At 45.9% G+C, this 20,164-nt stretch overlaps 1 protein-coding gene across 2 annotated transcripts in view; it reads right to left on the reverse strand.

Moving 5' to 3' along the window:
- Window positions 1-930: 930 nt before the first annotated feature.
- Window positions 931-20,164, reverse strand: part of C4H8orf58 (chromosome 4 C8orf58 homolog) — a 25,498-nt gene continuing 6,264 nt past the window's right edge. Inside the window, exons 1-7 of one of the 2 annotated variants that reach the window (XM_075343046.1) lie at window positions 6,576-6,661; window positions 5,286-5,944; window positions 4,941-5,093; window positions 4,511-4,682; window positions 3,308-3,405; window positions 1,536-1,648; window positions 931-1,447 (exon numbers count right to left, since the gene is read on the reverse strand). In XM_075343046.1, the coding sequence (XP_075199161.1) occupies window positions 1,348-1,447; window positions 1,536-1,648; window positions 3,308-3,405; window positions 4,511-4,682; window positions 4,941-5,093; window positions 5,286-5,891 (1,242 nt within the window). In that variant the 5' untranslated portion in view covers window positions 5,892-5,944; window positions 6,576-6,661 and the 3' untranslated portion in view covers window positions 931-1,347. Of the gene's footprint in view, window positions 1,448-1,535; window positions 1,649-3,307; window positions 3,406-4,510; window positions 4,683-4,940; window positions 5,094-5,285; window positions 5,945-6,575; window positions 6,662-20,164 lie in introns of those variants that run through there. The other variant, XM_075343045.1, reaches the window with a different exon arrangement.

Below are 20,164 nucleotides of genomic sequence, written 5' to 3' on the forward strand. Positions count from 1 at the left end.
CCCCATTTGAAAGGAGTGATGATTGTACATGACCACTGCCGCTCAATTCAAGGTCTATGACACTGATATATCTCTAAAGCAGCAGATTAAATTTAGCCCCTTGTGTCTAAAATCTTGAGCTAAATGGCTAGTAACTTCAGTTTTCTGCCCTTGCCCCATATTCAAACATCATAGCCAAATCACAGCTTGCTGGTGTAACGCTCAACTCCAGGAGGTGCAGGTACACTGGAATGGTCTAGCGTTCCTAGGTGTACTGAAGTGCTTGCCCGTTAGGGGTCACTAGTACCAAGGCGGGGATGGTCTGCAGAGAACTCGATCAAGCAGAGTGTCAGAAGCCGAGAAGTCACGTCAGTACGGAGGACCAAGAAATGCCAAGGTCACAAGCAAGTGGTCAGTAAGCCAGGAAGTAGCGTCTGGTACAGAAAGGGAGCAGAGCCGAGGTCAGAGAACAAGCCGGGGTCGGAAGCTGAGAGGACACAAAGGTACAGGGGAGAGAGAGAGGATGAGGTCACAAAACGGGTCGAGGGTCAAGGAGACAGGGACTACAGACATTACAAGAGGGACAGAGGTCAGGAAATGGGACGCAACGGGACAAGATCAGAACAACTCACGATAAACCAGAAGTGTATACTGCAGATAAGGAACTATTACAGGCGGCGTTCTGGGTGAGACAGCTCCATGATAAGGAGAATGATCACCCGGAACGAGGCATGACCAAATAGGCCCCTCCAACCGAGCTTGACCGGGAGAATACAGACAGCAACAAAACACCTAGGACACACAGCAGCTGGGGTATCTAGGCCAACAGATGCCCCCAAGCTATACCCATGCTTTCGACCTGTGCTGAAACCTTATTGTGCCAAATTATACACTTGTATTTGGCCCTGGATAAGTAACCTATGCCCGGCACAATCCTTGTACTACAGCCCTCAATGAATACCTGCCCTTTACACAAGTAAAATATCATTATTATTTTATTTATATATAAAAGAATAAAATCAATGTCCATAAAAATAAGCTCAGTATTTTCCTTTCCATTCACAAATCTATAATTTATCTTCTTCCATATATACATACAGTATAAATACATCTTCTGCTTCTCTCTTCATGATAAAAATGTCTATAAGTCCAAAAATAGTTAGGTAGCGATGTCTTCGGCAGGATATATGTATTATCAAAGCATAGAATGACTATGAGGGGGGAAGATTTCTCCCCTCGTGGCACTTGGTGCCAATGTTTTTCTTCCCAGATACTGGTGCGTTTCTTTCAGACTCTTCTCAGTAAGACACTGATAATGAATCAACTTCAACAGTGCAATCGAGTGTATAGTCCCTTCCCTCAGAAAGCTCAGTGAAACTGTCGGCCATGGTTGTGGGGTCTGATGACCAGTCCAGGCAGGAACAATCTTTTCGGATGTTGAGGATTTCCCTCTAGTATTGTCTGTGTCCTGCAGAAGGAACCATTAGATATTGAAACTTGATGTCACCTGGTGCCTATATTTATCATTTTTTCATGGAGATGGTCAATCATCGTACCTGCAATTGTTGCGTGGTTCTACCATCTGGCCGCTCCCATGAACTGGTCCTACACCTTTCCTTGCCAACTTAGAAAGCATATCCTTTACTTTATGCCACTGCGAAACTTCTGCCTGTGGAGAACAAGAAAGTCCAGTGTTACAATACACACTTGTATATAGGAGCTTTTATTGTATACGACAGTACCAGGACCACCACAAGACATAGTGTAAAAATTTTCAATGCACCCAACTAAAAGCATCCATCATTCCCATAGCTTGCAACTTTGGGAAAGGCCTCATGGCTTCACTTAACGCCACTTATTGTGTGTATCATTATTATTTATTATTATTATTATTATAGCGCCATTTATTCCATGGCGCTATACATGTGAAAAAGGGGGGAGGGGGCATACATAGACAAGTACAATAATCATGAACAATACAAGACAGAGACTGGTACAGGATAGAGGACCCTGCCCACGAGGGCTCACAGTCTACAGGGGATGGGTGAGGGTATAGTACATGAGGGTAGAGATGGTCGGGCAGCGCTATATAGTGGAATGAGGGTTACTGCAGGTTGTAGGCTTGTCTGAATAGCTCTTTAGGTTCCTTATGAAGGTTTCCACGGTAGCTGAAAGTCTGTTATGTTGGCGTAAAGGGAGGAGGCACGGGAGAAATCTTGTATGCGATTGTGGGAAAACTAGATAAGAGGGCAAGAGAGAAAGAGATTTTGTGAGGATCGGAGGATTGTGTGCAGGTAAGTGCTGGGAGACTAAGCCACAGATGTATGGAGGAGACAGGTTGTGGATGGCTTTGTATGTCATGGTTAGTGTTTTCAACTGGAGTCTTTGGGCGATGGGAAGCCATTGAAGGGATTGGCAGAGAGGAGAGGCAGGGGAATAACAGGGAAGCTGGTGGATTAGTTGGGCAGCAGAGTATAGGAAAGATTGGATGGAGGGGTGTAAGAGTGTTAGAAGGGAGGCCACAGAGCAGGAGGTTGCAGTAGTCCAGGCGGGACTACATCCATCCCCATACATTTTCTTTTATACTGGTGCCTAGTCTTTAACAACCTAAGACCCCCAGATTTAGATATAATAATTGTTCTGGAAGCTCGAGTATTACAGAGCATATAATAATAATAATAATAATATTTCTTAATTTATATAGCGCTATTAATTCCATAGCGCTTTACATACATCAACACTGTCCCTATAGGAGCTCACAATCTAAGTCCCTATCTGTATGTCTTTGTAGTGTGGGAGGAAACCAGAGAACACCTACGGAAACATGGGGAGAACGTACAAACTAATTCCAGAGGGTGTCCTTGGTGGGATTTGAACCCAGGACCCCAGCGCTGCAAGATTGCAGTGCTAACCACTGAGCCACCGTGCTTCACTCCAAATCACTGGCTATGTGACATCTCCAATATATATATATATCTCCAAAAAGTGACTCCAACTATTGAAAACTGCAAATCCCAGCATGCTCAAACAGATCCAGGTTGTAAGAACTTGTAGTTTTATAATCAATGGGTTGAAATCCACTGCTCTAGAACATCAAAAGTAGTTATTCCTATACAAATATAATGAATGTCAACAGTAGGAAAATGCAGGTGCCATTTGGGGTCATCACCCGTAAACTGTGTTACCCTATTTCCAATTGAATGGATATACAGTATAATCATTCTGCAAGGCTCATTTATGAGTTTAATCCCTAAAGCAATGACTATGCAAATATCTTTTGTCTTTCAATGTCTTTGATAATAGGATCCTTGGATAGCTGGTTACTTACTTTGTAGTTTTGGTGGGATTTTGGTTGCTCCTTTTCTTGCAGGTTGGGTACGCTCACATATCGGGGGTCCATTTTGACTGCCGGTTTCAACCCCTTATCTGAAAAAGGCAACAGATGTTTAAGTTATCAATCAGCTCATAGAGTAAAGGCCGCCATACACTTTAGACTTATGTAGGCCTAACCAGTGGGGATCGTTGGGATAAGAAGACAATTTAATGTATATGGGGGCCCCAACTCTTTCCCGATAGATGTGAGACTTCTTGTGTATATAGGAGATAGCTGCCAGCTGAACTATCTATTTCCTGACCGCTATTTTAAAAGTATAAGGGGTTTAAAGAGGACCTATCAGGTGGTCAAAAGAAAAATTAGCTAAAAACCTTCTGAAAATCCCTGAACTCCCCTAATTCTCCCAAACGCTGCCAATCACACCTCAACAAAATAGACTGTTGCACTCTGAAATGCTAAACCAGTCAAACAATGAATGTTCCGTTTTGCACCTGTTCCGACTGCTTTTTGGCAGTGCCATCAGTCTTTTTTGTCTAGATTATGGAGTCATGACTTCTGACTGTGCAACCCTCCCCCATTGAATACAGGGGATTTTATTCTTGAGTAGCAGGTTCCTACTTGCCCATACACATTTGAGGTTTGTAACCCAGAGATGCTTCAGTTCAGTGTAGGTTCCCAGTATACGAGATATGCCTTGACGTGGCTACTGGGCAGATATAGAAATGGCCATTTTTGTATGCTAAATATCTCAATTTTAAATGCATATCTATATTCTTGCATTCATTGTTTGCATGATTTAGCATTTCAGAGTGCAACTGTCTTTTTTTTCGTTATTATAGGTCATGTTCAGTTTTGTTCCTGTTCAGACTGCATTTTGGGAGTGCCGTCAGTCTTTTTGTCTAACTCACAGCTCACTTATAATTGACAGTCTCCGAGAGGAATTTGTAAAAGTGCAAGACCCCAAAGAACTCTCCAAAAAATGCCCCGTTGGACTTCAAAGGAGAGATTGCACATAATATGCTCCAAAGCAACAAATGTGAATATCTCAGCAATAGTGTGACGCATCTCCAAACTGAAAAAAGTAAAAAAAAAATCAGGGGAACCTGGAAATTTTTCTCATGTTTTTTTGAGCAAGTGATAGGTCTTCTTTAAAAGTATTCAAATTATGGGATAGATTATGAAAGGACTGTACATTACCTGTGGTGGGTCTGGCTATGCTGAAAAGCACCCCGGCATGGGAGCTTGATCTCTTCCTGTAGTGCTTTTGTTCCCAGACCTTCTTCACGGGAAGAGGGTTATCGGTCACGTCATTATCTGAATCCTTGCAGGCCCGAGAGGCGCCACAGACACAGGAATCCAGAAAGAGCACCTGTAAAAAAAAAAAAAAAACAGGTCACAAATGTGGACCGCTATCAATCAACTTCAGTATGGAAGAGGAGGGTTAAGATGACATTTGGAGAAGTTTCCTATTTTTAGCCTTTCTAAATTACACAAACAACCTCTAAATGACAATAAATCCGTCACGTTGCCCCCAGGGAGGGTTATTTAAGTAGACGTGCAAAACTTTTTCTTGTCTTTTTTAGCATGCATGTAAATGGGAAATACAGTAATAAATACATCCTCATACCGGTACTGGTTTGTGCAGCCTTCCTTCAGCTTCTCTTTTTTCTTTTTGAAGACTTTGATTCTTCTCTTGGAGCTCAGCAATTTGCTCTAACATTTGACATAGGCTTTCGAGATAGCGGAGGCCATCTCCTGGGAGAATCAATGGATCCTGGTCCTAGCAAAGATAAAGGAGTAATGAGCAATGTCCCATGTGTATCCTAAGACGTTATGTTCTTATGTTCCTTCCATGTTTGCTTGGATTTCATCTATTTCTACCACCCCGTAGATACTTGTCACAGGACACTATGAGTGTTTTAACCTATAGCCTTTGTCTAGTTTTCATAAAACTCTGTAGGTTTGTATTTACCTGACTTTGACGTGTTGGGCTCTTTGCTTGGTGCGTGAAGGTTTTCCCTCTGCGTTGCTCCTTTAATGATCCCACATACTGGCGGTGATACCTTGATGTTCTGTTCTGAATGGACTCTCTACTAGTGCTCCGTCTCCTGCTCCTAAGGATGGCCTGTTCCAGCTGATGGGGCACACTTGTCATGTCTCGTTCCCGTTGCTGGTTGAAAAAATGTTCCATCGTGTCTATATCCTTGTCTGATTCCATATTAAAGCTCCCCGTGTCCTTAACAGCTAGATGATCCAATATGGCTGTCTCCTCAGGTTTTGCTAAACTGTCTTGACTTTCAATATTCATGCTTTTGGGACTCTCAGGAACCTCAGGGGTAATACTTTTCAGACTCTCAGAATACTCAGGGGTGGAGCTTTCCAGGCTCTCGGATTCATCAGGATTGTAGCTACTCTCAGATCCAAAAGGAGATGGTGGTGGTAACTCCACACCAGAATCCTCGGACTCTGACTTCTCAAAGCGTTTACGTACATTACATCTTCTACTTCCCCCATGATTAGTCGTTAATTGAGCATAAGGAGAAACTGTGGGATCAGAACAATGTGTGGTAGGATCCATGAGGCGCCGATATATAGCTGTTTTTCCTAGAAGTATACAGCCCTCTGAACGCCCTGCAAGCATACAAAACAAGGATTAGATATGTTGTATGATATTCATGATCACAAATATAAATATTACTATAAGCCAGTGGTTCCTAAACTCTAGTCCTCATGACCCCCAACAGGTCATGTTTTCAGGATTTCCTTAATATAGCACAGGTGATGCCTTGATAATGACTCCATCACCTGTTCAATAGTAAGGAAATCCTGAAACCATGACTTGTTGGGGGCCATGAGGACTGGAGTTTGGGAAACACTGCTATAAGCTATTTCTAGATGAAAATTTGAGGTGGCCAAACTATGGTGGGTGCAAAGATTGCTGTTGGCCTAAAATCTTATGAGAAGACCCATGATAGTTGGCGGCTCTGTTCACTGGGGTCCACAAGCTTCAGGTTACACCACTGCCAATTTTCATGGTGCGTGAGTCCTCTCCATTGAGTCTCACAGTTGCTTGTCACTTGCTATTGAGTTATGAGAGTGACAACAGAATAAAACACTATAGCCATAAAATACAATAGTTGACATGTAAGTATATATAGAAAAGTACAAAGTAATATAGGATATCATACAGTGACACTATATAAAGGATATTGTAACTGTATCACGACATAATATAATACACCCGGTAGAGACAGTCACCTACCTGGCAGTGGATGAGCGCAGTCTGAGCTTTAGGACAGGTCTATCCAGGTATTATACACATTCCTCGATCTACACCCTTGGATGTGCTCAACTGAAACTGAGCTGTCCTGGCCCAATCCATGTCATACCTGCCCTATCTCACCTGTGCTCCCTCCTCCCTCTCCCCCCTCCCGCGCACCTTATATGGCTGCTTATTACAGGTTAGATTCCTGCCATAGCACACGCTCACCGACACTATCCAGAGCCGCAACTCTGGGATGTGAGAATGTAGCACAACTAGCACTGCTACATTCCACTCTTCATCTGATAGGAACTAGTGAAAATTGCAAAATGCAGACAATGGAGTGCAATTGCAATAGTCAGACAATGGAGGGCATGCCGGGCAACATATACACATAAATGCACAGGACTGGGCCACTGACTGAGCTATATAGCCAGTGTATTGACCACCTGCACAATCCCTGCCTTCACCAATACTGATATGCAAATGTAGCAGAGCTGATCCAGTCATTTAAGTATCAATGCATTATAATATATATCTTTGCTGTCATCACTGAAGTTTTGGGATTTCAACGGAGTTCTCCTTTAATTTATTGTGTCGCCTTATGGCAGCGGAAGACGAAAGAGGCTCTTTTATAAAGAATGGAACAGACTGTATTTTATAAAGTTAATGTAATACAAACAAGTAGTGTCTTGGGATATTTTTTTTTTTTTTAAAAAAATAGTACTTATACTATAGATAAGAAATTGCAATTACCTTATATTTCCATTTATTATGCATCATGTGTTATACTGCGTGTATTAATCAAAGATCCATAAACAGCGCCACTCTTGTCTGTTGGTGGTGACTGGTATTGCAGCTGAATGGTTGACACGACCTTGGGTTCTTAGTGGCGCTGTTTTTGGACAACGGCAGCCATCTTTTTTTTTTATCTTGTACAACCCCTTTAAGTTCCTTTACCCTGACAACATGTCGCAGGATGGACCTGTTCATGAGTAGGTGGTACTTGAAGTGACATTGATGGGGATTCATAAATATGATGTTTTGCCCAAAAAACAGATGTAAGAATATATTAAAGAGGTTGTCCCCTACTTTTACATTGATGGCCTATCTTTAGGATAGGTTATCAGTGTCTGATCGTCCGGGGTCCGACACCCCGCACCCCGCACATCAGCTGTCTTAGTGCACGCGGTTGCAGCAGACAGCCGGAAATGCTCAGTTCCGGAGCTGCTGTGTCTTCTGATGGTGGCCGCGGCACATTCGCCTCCCATTGATCTGAATAGGAGGCAGATGTGCAGTTACCCGGCCATGGCCACTATCAGAAGAAGGGGCAGCTCCAGAACTGAACCTTTCCGGCTGCTGCCACAGCTGATTGGTGGGGGTACCAGGTGTCTGACCCCGGCTGATCTGACATTGATGACCTATCCTAAAGATAGGACACCACTTTAAGGCCAAAAGTGTTCACACATCCAAACATCTGATGTCCTATAAAGTTTTAAGGTCAGCGTATAAAGCTATAATGCATGTTCATTAAAACTTAAAAGAACTTCCGAGGTCGTGTATCAATACATTATATGGTAATGAATGAAAAACTTTTCTAAGTGAGGCCCCTATATCCATAATTAGCAGTATAGCTGGGTTCATGACCATTCCTCCGCATCTCCATTACCCCTGGAAATCAAAAAAGGGACAACACAACACAATCCTCTGTCATATTATAATGGAAACACAATGCCCTTTTTCTGCCTCCTTTATCAGACACCCACATAATGTTCTGCTTCATCTACCAAGATGTCCTTTATGGAATTTATCAGATTACGGGAAGCCACATTCCAGAAGCATGACGCTCGTAACCGGATGTGAGCCAGATATTTGCTCAAATGGGAACAGAAGTATTTCAGATTGTGTAGCTGGACTCTATATTGTCTGGGGACAAGGGTTATTGAAGTATTGATTTTAAAGGCCCAGTCTAGCTAAAATTTCAGTCGACTTATATAAAAAAGCTACTAGTACACATGAAATTTGCAAATCATTTAGGTAATTGTCAAACTTTCTGTCCTAAATCTCCTCTAATACTTGAAGTTGGGGATTGTTCACTTTTCTCAAGAAGCTTATATTACCAGGACAGAATTTTGAATTTAAAACAGATGCCCTAAGAAAACAAAGCAAGTTCCCACCCTTAACTGTAAAAAGTGCCCATTCAACTTTAAAAAGTGCCCACCTGTAACCCTAAAAGGTGCCCAACCTTAACTCTAAAAAGTGCCCAACCTTGACCCTAAAAAGTGCACACCCTTAACTGTAAAAAGTGCTCACTCAACTTTAAAAAGTACCCACCCTAAAAAGTGCCCACCTCTAACCCTAAAAGGTGCCCACTCTTAACTCTAAAGAGTGCCCAACCTTAACTCTAAAAAGTGCCCAACCTTGACCCTAAAAAATGCCCAACCTTGACCCTAAAAAATGCCCACTCTTAATCTTAAAAAGTGCCCACCCTTAACCCTATATGTTCCCACGCTTAACCCTGAAAAGTGCCCGACCTTAACTCTAAAAAGTGCCCACCATTAACCGTAAAAAGTGTCCGTCTTTAACCGTTAAAAAAGGGCCCACCCTTAACCCTAAAAATTGCCTACCCTTAACCCTAAAAATTGCCCACTTTTAACTCTGAAAAAAGTGCCCACCCTTAACTCTAAAAAGTGGCCACCCTTACCCCTAAAAAGTTCCCACCCTTAATCCTAAAAAGTGCCCCTTGAATTCACATTGGTGTGTCCACAAACCACAGCTGTTAGTAAGTACATGTCACTAGTCACACATGAGTCAATTTGCAACTGGTCTAATCATTGCAAAATATCTGCTTCAATCCAAGTCCTAAGAATATGCTCACACAATGCCTTTTTCTGATAGATTATGCCAACAACCCTCTTATAAAGTGCTGCAATAAAATTAAAGTAGTGGATGGCAATGTCCAAAATATAGGATTTGGAAACCTTAAAATGGGTAAAAGAAGTAACATGGTGATACTTGAGAAGGTTTCGTTTGGAAGCTGCCCGCTCTATATTCTTCAAAGTATAGAGTCAAGCTGTCGGAGGTGGAGTTGCCGCAAAAGGTTCGAAACACACAAATGAAGAGTCTTCAGGAAAATAATTGGCAATGTTTTCCTGAAGACTTTTCATCTTGGAAAACTTGGTTCTGCTGGTGTCTTAAACACAAGTGTTCATACCCTTAGACTTCTTTGTTGGAATCAGTTGCTTTGGTTGGAACCGATCATCTCGACTGGTGGATCAGTACATCCAGCCGTGTTTGTAATTAGTACACAACAGGTACCAAATGCCTAAAAATATGATCCACACACCCATGTGAGAGACTGTGATAAGTACAGGTGTGTGGATGGGGACTCTTGAGATTGAGGTAATGATCTATAGGACAGTTTCGTCTAATTGAAGTGTAGGATTAGTTAAAGGCCAATTATCATCATATCTTCAAGAAGTCTCAAGTTTTATACTTCTCAACAATTGTCATGACTGTTCCTTCTAGCACACCCGTCTCCAGCAGGCAATGGTGGTCTCTCCAGCCGTCTACAGATACGAGTCTGTCTTTTCCTACAAGGTTAGGGTACCTTCACACTTAGCGATGCAGCAGCGATCCGACCAGCGATCTGACCTGGTCAGGATCGCTGCTGCATCGCTACATGGTCGCTGGTGAGCTGTCAAACAGGCAGATCTCACCAGCGACCACTGAACAGCCCCCAGCCAGCAGCGACGTGCAAGCGACGCTGCGCTTGCACGGAGCCGCCGACTGGAAGCTGCGGAGACTGGTAACTAAGGTAAACATCGGGTATGGTTACCCGATGTTTACATTAGTTACCAGCGCTGTGTGCAGAGAGCAGGGAGCCGCGCACACTGAGCGCTGGCTCCTTGCTCTCCTAGCTGCTGTACACATCGGGTTAATTAACCCGATGTGTACAGCAGCTACATGTGCAGAGAGCAGGAGCCGGCAGCACAGGCAGCGTGAGAGCTGCGGAGGCTGGTAACTAAGGTAAATATCGGGTAACCACCTTGGTTACCCGATGTTTATCTTGGTTACAGCTTACCTCAGCTGTCAGATGCTGGCTCCTGCTCCCTGCTCGCTTCATTTGTCGCTCTCTCGCTGTCACACACAGCGATCTGTGTGTCACAGCGGGAGAGCGGCTTTGAAGAAAACGAACCAGGGCTGTGTGTAACGAGCAGCGATCTCGCAGCAGGGGCCAGATCGCTGCTCAGTGTCACACACAGCGAGATCGCTAATGAGGTCACTGCTGCGTCACAAAAAGCGTGACTCAGCAGCGATCTCGGCAGCGAGCTCGCTGTGTGTGAAGCACCCCTTAGTCTGGAGATTCCAGTTATGGACAACCATAGTGGCCTTAATGTCAGTCATAAAAGTCAGGCTTGATCTGATGGCTGGCTGTGCCTACATACTTTGCATAGATTTATCATATAGATAGTCTCGCTTTACTTTCCAGATAGGGCCTTACATCTTGTCAGCATGTGACTTTCATTCCATTAAAGAGAAGAGAACAGAAAAGTAATTTGTTGTGTTAAGAGATCAAAAGGATTCCATACCATAAGTTTGGTTCATTTGAAAATCCCTTGTGGTCTGAAGTATTTAAAGAGTTATTTGCAAATATTTCAACACTTTTGACGGCTATTCTTTCTTGCCCCACTCCCCCACATACATGTATACCCAACCCTGCTCAGCTAAGTGTGTATGTGCTCTCAATGGGGAGAGGGAAGAACGCTGCTACCTTTGTGGGTGGCACATCTCCTAAGAGTAGAAAAAGATTGGACATGTTGAGATTCATCATTCTCCACCATTCCTTCCAACACCCAGATCTGTAGGAGAGTCAGGACGCCCCCATACACATTAGATGGTCAGCCAATAGTGGGATTGGCTAACATTTAATGTATATGACCACTTTAAAGCAACCTTCGACTCTTGTCCTGTATAGTCACCATTCCTGGTGCTCTTTGTTAGCTCCTGCTGCCTTCTCTGCTCAGATCAGGGTTCCTTTACTCCTTCTTGTGGTCTCCACAACCCGGAGTGAGATCCCAGACATCATCTTTACCTTGTACCTAGGACCCTAAACCACCAAACTTTCTCTTTAGTGTGACTGACCATGCAGGATCTTCACAAGACCTTGGAGTTTGCTTGGCAAGTCAGCATGGGAGTTTCAAGACTCTCCAGCAACAAATTGTGAGAAGGGTTTGGCTTGTTGAATTTTAATGTCCGATACCTTTGTCGGATGTGTCCAGTAATGACTTAAGGGGGTTGTCAAGTTTGGACGTTATTCAATATCTATGGGAAAAGGAATAGCTTCCTGATATCTGGGGGTCCAACCTATAGGACGGACTGATAAGCCCTGTGTCAATGGAGCGATGGTCGATCACAATGCCGCTCCATTCATTTTTATGACAGTGCCAAAGACCTGCCAAGTGTAGTGCTTGATTATATCAATGGCGGGCCAATTAAGAATCAGTGAAGCAGCAGTGTGCATGATCAACCATTGCACCATTCACACGAGGCTTTTTGGAGCCTTGATTCTCGTGACCAGTGGTGATCCCAGAGGTGGGACTCCTAGCAATCAGAAAGATATCCCCTTTCAGATTGTCATGCGCTGTCCGTATCAGCGGATTACTTCTACGACGTCGCACTCTGTTCACATTGCAGAGTCCGACAGACAACCTGGTCTCTCTTAAGTGCTCAGTTCGGCCGGACATCGGCTCAGTTGTTTCACTGCTCCCACTCATGCAGGAGTTAATCCTTGTGGAGCAGAGTGCTGAGAGCCAGGTTGCTAATTTCCTTCCACAGCTGGTCTCCTCCTAATTAAGGCTGAGGTGTGTAGTAGGAGACTGCCGAAGATAGTCTCTGCTTGCAGTGGGGAAATGCCGGCATCTGTGGCATACCTCTATTTGGTGACCAGCTAATCATTGTCTGCTTGGTTTGAGAGTTCCCTGGTAGGAATTACTCTTTCCCCTTTTGGTTTATTCCCTCTGGTGTAGTTTTCTCTCTCATCTGTGGTCATTTGCAATTTAAGGCTAGTTTCACACTTGCGTTGAACGGCATCCGTTGCATTGCGTTGTGTGACGGATGCAACGGATGCGTTGCATATAGTGGCGCAAAGGATCGTACAAAACAACGGAATCTGCTTTTTTTATCTTTACAGTTTTACTGGCGGCAGACTATTGTGAACGATCAGCTGATAGCTCACAGCAGTCGGCCGCCGGATGATCAGCTGATCGCTCACAGCAGCCGGCCGCCGGATGATCAGCTGATCGGTCACAGCAGCCGGCCGCCGGGTGATCAGCAGATCGCTCACAGCAGCCGGCCGCCGGATGATCAGCTGATCACTCACAGCAGCCGGCCGCCGGATAATCAGCTGATCGCTCACAGCAGCCGGCCGCCGGGTGATCGGCTGATCGCTCACAGCAGCCGGCCGCCGGGTGATCGGCTGATCGCTCATAGTAGCCGGCCGCCGGGTGATCAGCTGATCACTCACAGCAGCCGGCCGCCGGGTGATCAGCTGATCGCTCACAGCAGCCAGCCGCCGGGTGATCAGCTGATCGCTCAGCCGCCGAGAATGTGTGCGGGGGCGGAGTGTGGGGTGGGTGGAGCCGAGCGGGGCAATGGCGCTGAGTACGTCAGTGCCAAGGACTGCATGGCTGGGGACAGGTGAGTGAGTGTGTGTGTGTGTGTGTGTGTGTGTGTGTATACGTACATGCGGAGTGGAGTGCGGGAGGGGGTGGAGCCGAGCGGGGAAGTGTCGGGCTCCCTGCACACCTAGCCAGGGTAAATATCGGGTAACTAAGCAAAGCACTTTACTTGGTTACCCGATATTTACCTTGGTTACCAGCGTACACTGCTTAGTGCTGGCTCCTTGCACACGTAGCCAGGGTAAATATCGGGTAACTAAGCAAAGCGCTTTGCTTAGTAACCCGATGTGTACCCTGGTTACGTGTGCAGGGAGCCAGAGAGAGCATGCGCAGCGAAATCCTAAGGATTCCGCTGCTCAAAAAAAGTTACATGCTGTGTTACTTCCTCCCGGCGAAAGCAACGCAGCGTCGGCCAGCAGAAGTAACGCAGGTCCATCAGTTGCAATCCGTCATCCATACAAGTCTATGGGAAGCAGCGGAATCCATTAACGGATTCCGTTGTTTTCCAAAACGGCAGATTGCGACTGAAGGAAAACAATGCAAGTGTGAAACTAGCCTTAGTGTTTCAGTTTTACCCCTTTATCTGTGCCTTTCGGAGGTTGTTACCTGCGTCCTGCCCATTCCAGGGTTGGTGTTGTAAGGACCTGCACCTCCCTACCATCTAGGGTACTTTCAGGGTCAGGGCAAGTGCAGGGCCTACAGTTGCAGGGCCAGAGTAGCACCCCCTAACACCGATAGGGGACACCTTCCAGACTTGATATTACCACTTTAACAGTGCAGTTGTACTAAAAGATTATCATAAACTAGTGGAGCGTTCATTTCACAATACTCTTACAGTGTAAACAGGCTGCAAAATACTTGTTCATCTGGTGAAATGATTTTCCATCATCCTATATAAACAGAAATCTTGCTCCCGAGAACAATAAAAGCCTATGCGCGCTGAACAGACTATTACAAATTGTTCTATGTGCATCATTCATCACAGTCTGCCTGTGTAAACATCATTTTAAACAATGTGGATCAGTAAATATCTCCGATCGGCAGTCGTTTAGTGCCTCCGGACTGTCCATGTAAACAGATCCGTAATCCCCCTTATTAACTGCAAAGACATGCACACTTAGCCAAATTTAACCATGCATGTGCATAGGTGGGGTTGGGAAGAATAGTGGACATGGGAGCTTTAATGACATGTTGACAGCTTATTTCTTCACTCAGCAGTCATAGATATAATAGTAGCAGTAGCATCACTACAACCAGTATTGGACTGGGGTGGCATGGGCCACCAATAACATGGACTCTGGGGTTCAACTACAGTATATGCTTCTATTGCATTACCCTCATTCACAAATTTACTCATGATTCTGTATAATAATAAACTTGGTAGTTTGTTAAATGATAATGAGCTGCTGCTTCTGTCTATACATAGGTGAAGTAGGGCAGAGGGGCCCACCAGGGAATTCTCCTGTCCCCCCGTGGGCCAGTCCGAGCCAGACTACAACCAAATCCAGAGAGTAGATTTTAATCAGTTACAGTTCTATATATAAATATTTCTTATATTACATCCTCCACTAACAAAAAACATGCTTAAAATGTTTCCCTGACAAGTGATCATTATCATGTCATCCGCAGCGAGTGATAATAATCGGCTGAGAATGTCCTATATAGGGGAAATGTTCTGCATCGCAGTGTGTATCTGACTATGCAAACTGTCCAAACATGCTCATTTCTGTAACACAAAAATGTGTGAAGTCTCATCAGATCATGGAAAAATAGAAATTTGCACATTGAATTTTATTTTTTTCTCTGGTTAAAGGGGTAATCCACTACTTTTAACATTGATGGTGTAATGCTCGCCGCTGGAGATGGTAAAGCGGCGAGCAGGAGTGGACCGACTGGACCACAGGTGGATCCTTGGCTTACCCTTGGGTGGGAGGGCATTGATTAAGAGCCCATCGAGAGGTAGATGTCAGGTGCCACTACCAGGACAGGGACTAAGACTGTGGCAACTGACACCCAGGGCAGGGATGGACAAAGGTGCCGATAGGCAGTGTCTCTAGTATAGACAAGGACCACCTGGATGGCTAATGCAAACAGCACTGCCGAGGCGGACAGGCAGAGTCACTAGTGCAGCAGGGACCACCGGAGTGGTTGAGGCAGAAGGCATGGCCAGGATAGATGAACACGATCACTAGTAAAGCTGGGACCACTGGAGTGGCTGAGGCAGAAGGCACAGCCTGGGTGGATGGATACAGTCACTAGTAAAGGGTGGATGGACACATTGAATAAGTAAAGCTGGGACCACCAAGGCAGCTGAGGCAGATGGCACAGGCAGGGTGGATGGATACAGTCACTAGTAAAGCTGGGACCACCGGGGTAGTTGAGGCAGATGGCACGGCTAGGAGGGACAGACACCGGGATACAGATGGGACCGAGAGACAGGCAAGGACACTATACATTGTAATGGGAAGCACAGCGGACAAGGGGACCTGACAACTAGGTGGCTAAGGAACAAACCACTAACTAACAGTGTTGATCAGGCACCTCCCCTAGTGGAAGAGTGCCTTAAGTACCCAGTGCTTCTCAGCAGTAGGCTGAGAGGCACTTCCTGGAAATGGTGTGCTGGCCCTTTAATGCAAGGGAAGCGGCCCATGCACATGCCTGAGGAGCACTCCTGGAGGACCCAGCGAGGGAAAAGCAGTGACCGCCCAAGTGGAAGATCGCGAGAAAGGCGAATGGCATGGTGCGGACTGGCCATGGCGGTGTGTGAGTGGGTGTCCCTATAGGGAGCGAAGCGAGGGTTGCAGAAATGCCAGCGTTATAGATAGCCCATCCTTAGTATAGGTCAGTGATGGCGAACCTATGGCACGCATGCTGTCGCCTGATCCTGCCGCTTTGAACTGCTGGCGTGGTCGCGCCGGCAGTTCAAAGTTGTGTTGGAGCGGAGGGACATTTCTCCTCACTCTGACACTCCTCCTCTCCTGGGCCGCAGGTCTGTTGCCTAGGAGACGGAGGAGCGTCAGTAAGCGGCGCAGGCGTAATGATGTCATCTGGCCGCGCGGGAACTGAGGATCCAGCAGTGGAGCGGAGGCTGGAAGGTGAGTTGTGTGGTTTTTTGGTTTGTTTTTTTTTTACTTGTTTGCGGCTGTGTCAAGGTGAGGGGAGAGAGTGCCAACACGGGGGAAACTGCGCCAGCACGGGGGAGACAGTGCCAGCACAGGGGAGACTGCGCCAGCACGGGGGAGACTGCGCCAGCACGGTGGAGACTGCGCCAGAACGGGGGAGACTGCGCCAGCAGGGGGGAGACTGTGCCAGCAGAGGGGAGACTGTGCCAGCACGGGGGGAGACTGTACCAGCACGGGGGGAGACTGTACCAGCACGGGGGAAAACAAGCATGCCAAGATGGAGGAAACATACATGCCGGGATGGAGGAAACATTCATGCCAGGATGGAGGAAACATACATGCCAGGATGGAGGAAACATACATGCCAGGATGGAGGAAACATACATGCCAGGATGGGGAAAATATACATGCCAGGATGGAGGAAACATTCATGCCAGGATGGAGGAAACATACATGCCAGGATGGAGGAAACATACATGCCAGGATGGAGGAAACATACATGCCAGGATGGGGAAAATATACATGCCAGGATGGAGGAAACATTCATGCCAGGATGGAGGAAACATACATGCCAGGATGGGGAAAACATGCATCCAAGGATGGGGAAAATATACATGCCAGGATGGAAGAAACATACATGCCAGGATGGAGGAAACATACATGCCAGGATGGATGAAACATACATGCCAGGATGGAGGAAACATACATGCCAGGATGGATGAAACATACATGCCAGGATGGAAGAAACATACATGCCAGGATGGGGAAAACATGCATCCAAGGATGGGGAAAATATACATGCCAGGATGGAAGAAACATGCATGCCAGGTTGGATGAAACATACATGCCAGGATGGAAGAAACATACATGCCAGGATGGAAGAAACATGCATGCCAGGATGGATGAAACATACATGCCAGGATGGAAGAAACATACATGCCAGGATGGAGGAAACATGCATGCCAGGATGGAAGAAACATGCATGCCAGGATGGGGAAAACATACATGCCAGGATGGGGAAAACATGCATCCAAGGATGGGGAAAATATACATGCCAGGATGGGGAAACATACATGCCAGGATGGAGAAAACATACATGCCAGGATGGGGAAAACATGCATCCAAGGATGGGGAAAATATACATGCCAGGATGGAGGAAACACACATGCCAGGATGGAGGAAACATACATGCCAGGATGGGGAAAAATACATGCCAGGATGGGGAAAACATGCATCCAAGGATGGGGAAAATATACATGCCAGGATGGATGAAACACACATGCCAGGATGGGGAAAAATACATGCCAGGATGGGGAAACATACATGCCAGGATGGGGAAAAATACATGCCAGGATGGGGAAAAATACATGCCAGGATGGAGAAAACATACATGCCAGGATGGGGAAAAATACATGCCAGGATGGGGAAACATACATGCCAGGATGGGGAAAACATGCATCCAAGGATGGGGAAAATATACATGCCAGGATGGGGAAACATACATGCCAGGATGGGGAAAACATGCATCCAAGGATGGGGAAAATATACATGCCAGGATGGATGAAACATACATGCCAGGATGGAAGAAACATACATGCCAGGATGGGGGAAACATACATGCCAGGACGGGGAAAATATATATGCCAGGATGGAGGAAACATACATGCCAGGATGGAGGAAGCATACATTCCAGGATGGGGAAATATACATGCCAGGATGGAGGAAACATACATGACAGGATGGGGAAAAATACATGCCAGGATGGGGAAAACATGCATCCAAGGATGGGGAAAATATACATGCCAGGATGGATGAAACACACATGCCAGGATGGGGAAAAATACATGCCAGGATGGGGAAACATACATGCCAGGATGGGGAAAACATACATGACAGGATAGGGAAAACATGAATGACAGGATGGGGAAAAATACATGCCAGGATGGGGAAACATACATGCCAGGATGGAGGAAACATACATGACAGGATAGGGAAAACATGAATGACAGGATGGGGAAAAAATGCCAGGATAGGGTACATTTACCAGGAAGGGGAACATTTACCAGTATGGTGGAACATGTTGGGATGGGGTACATTTACCAGGATGGGGAACATGTCGGGATGGGGTACATTTACCAGAATGGGGGAACATGTCAGGATGGGGAATATTTACCAGGATGAGGGAACGTGTTGGGATGGGGAACATTTTGTGTGCGGCTGTGTCAAGGTGAGGGGAGACAGTGCCAACACGGGGGAAACTGCACCAGCACGGGGGAGACAGTGCCAGCACGGTGGAGACTGCGCCAGCACGGGGGAGACTGCACCAGAACGGGGGAGACTGTGCCAGCAGGGGGGAGACTGTGCCAGCAGAGGGGAGACTGTGCCAGCAGAGGGGAGACTGTGCCAGCACGGGGGGAGACTGTACCAGCAGGGGGAAAACAAGCATGCCAAGATGGAGGAAACATACATGCCGGGATGGAGGAAACATTCATGCCAGGATGGAGGAAACATACATGCCAGGATGGAGGAAACATACATGCCAGGATGGAGGAAACATACATGCCAGGATGGGGAAAATATACATGCCAGGATGGATGAAACATACATGCCAGGATGGAGGAAACATGCATGCCAGGATGGGGAAAATATACATGCCAGGATGGAGGAAACATACATGCCAGGATGGAGGATATATACATGCCAGGATGGGGAAAACATGCATCCAAGGATGGGGAAAATATACATGCTAGGATGGAAGAAACATACATGCCAGGATGGGGGAAACATACATGCCAGGATGGGGAAAACATATATGCCAGGATGGAGGAAACATACATTCCAGGATGGGGAAAACATGCATGCCAGGATGGAGGAAACATACATTCCAGGATGGGGAAATATACATGCCAGGATGGAGGAAACATACATGACAGGATAGGGAAAACATGAATGACAGGATGGGGAAAAAATGCCAGGATAGGGTACATTTACCAGGAAGGGGAACATTTACCAGTATGGTGGAACATGTTGGGATGGGGTACATTTACCAGGATGGGGAACATGTCGGGATGGGGTACATTTACCAGGATGGGGGAACATGTCAGGATGGGGAATATTTACAAGGATGAGGGAACGTGTTGGGATGGGGAACATTTACCAGGAAGGGGAACATGCCAGGAAGGAGGACATTTACCAGGATGGGGAAACATGTTAGGAAGGGGGATTTTTACCTGGATGGGGTTACATTTACCTGGATGGAGAATATTTACCAGGATGGGGGTACATTTACCAGGAATGGGGTACATTTACTAGGAATGGGGTACATTTACCAGGATGAGATACATGTCGGGATGGGCGAACATTTACCAGGTTGAGGAATATTTACCAGGATGGGGAATAAGCTGGGATGGGGTACATTTACCAGGATGGGGCCATGATGGGGACAAATATACCAGAATGTAGGAAATATATACCAGGATGGGGGACATAACTACAGAATGAAAGGGGAGGGGAGCAACTCGTACGTCTTTATGGGATTTCAAGATGTTCAGACTTTGAAATGTAGATGTGGATTACAGGGTGAAATCTGATTGCATTCCATGTTAAAATCTCTGTCTAATACGCTGCAATTTTTTCCAGAAGGATCAATCCAACTGCTGTGTCTGGAAAGGGCAGTGGGAGAGGCTGAGCTTCAATGTGTGGTAAGCATGCATGAGCGTGATGCCCCCTGCTGAAGAGAAGAGAAGACTGCAAAGGTAAGGTTAAAATCAATTATTTACATAATAGG

The sequence above is a fragment of the Anomaloglossus baeobatrachus genome, chromosome 4 (genome assembly GCF_048569485.1).
Source record: "Anomaloglossus baeobatrachus isolate aAnoBae1 chromosome 4, aAnoBae1.hap1, whole genome shotgun sequence".
NCBI classification, from domain to species: Eukaryota; Metazoa; Chordata; class Amphibia; order Anura; family Aromobatidae; genus Anomaloglossus; species Anomaloglossus baeobatrachus.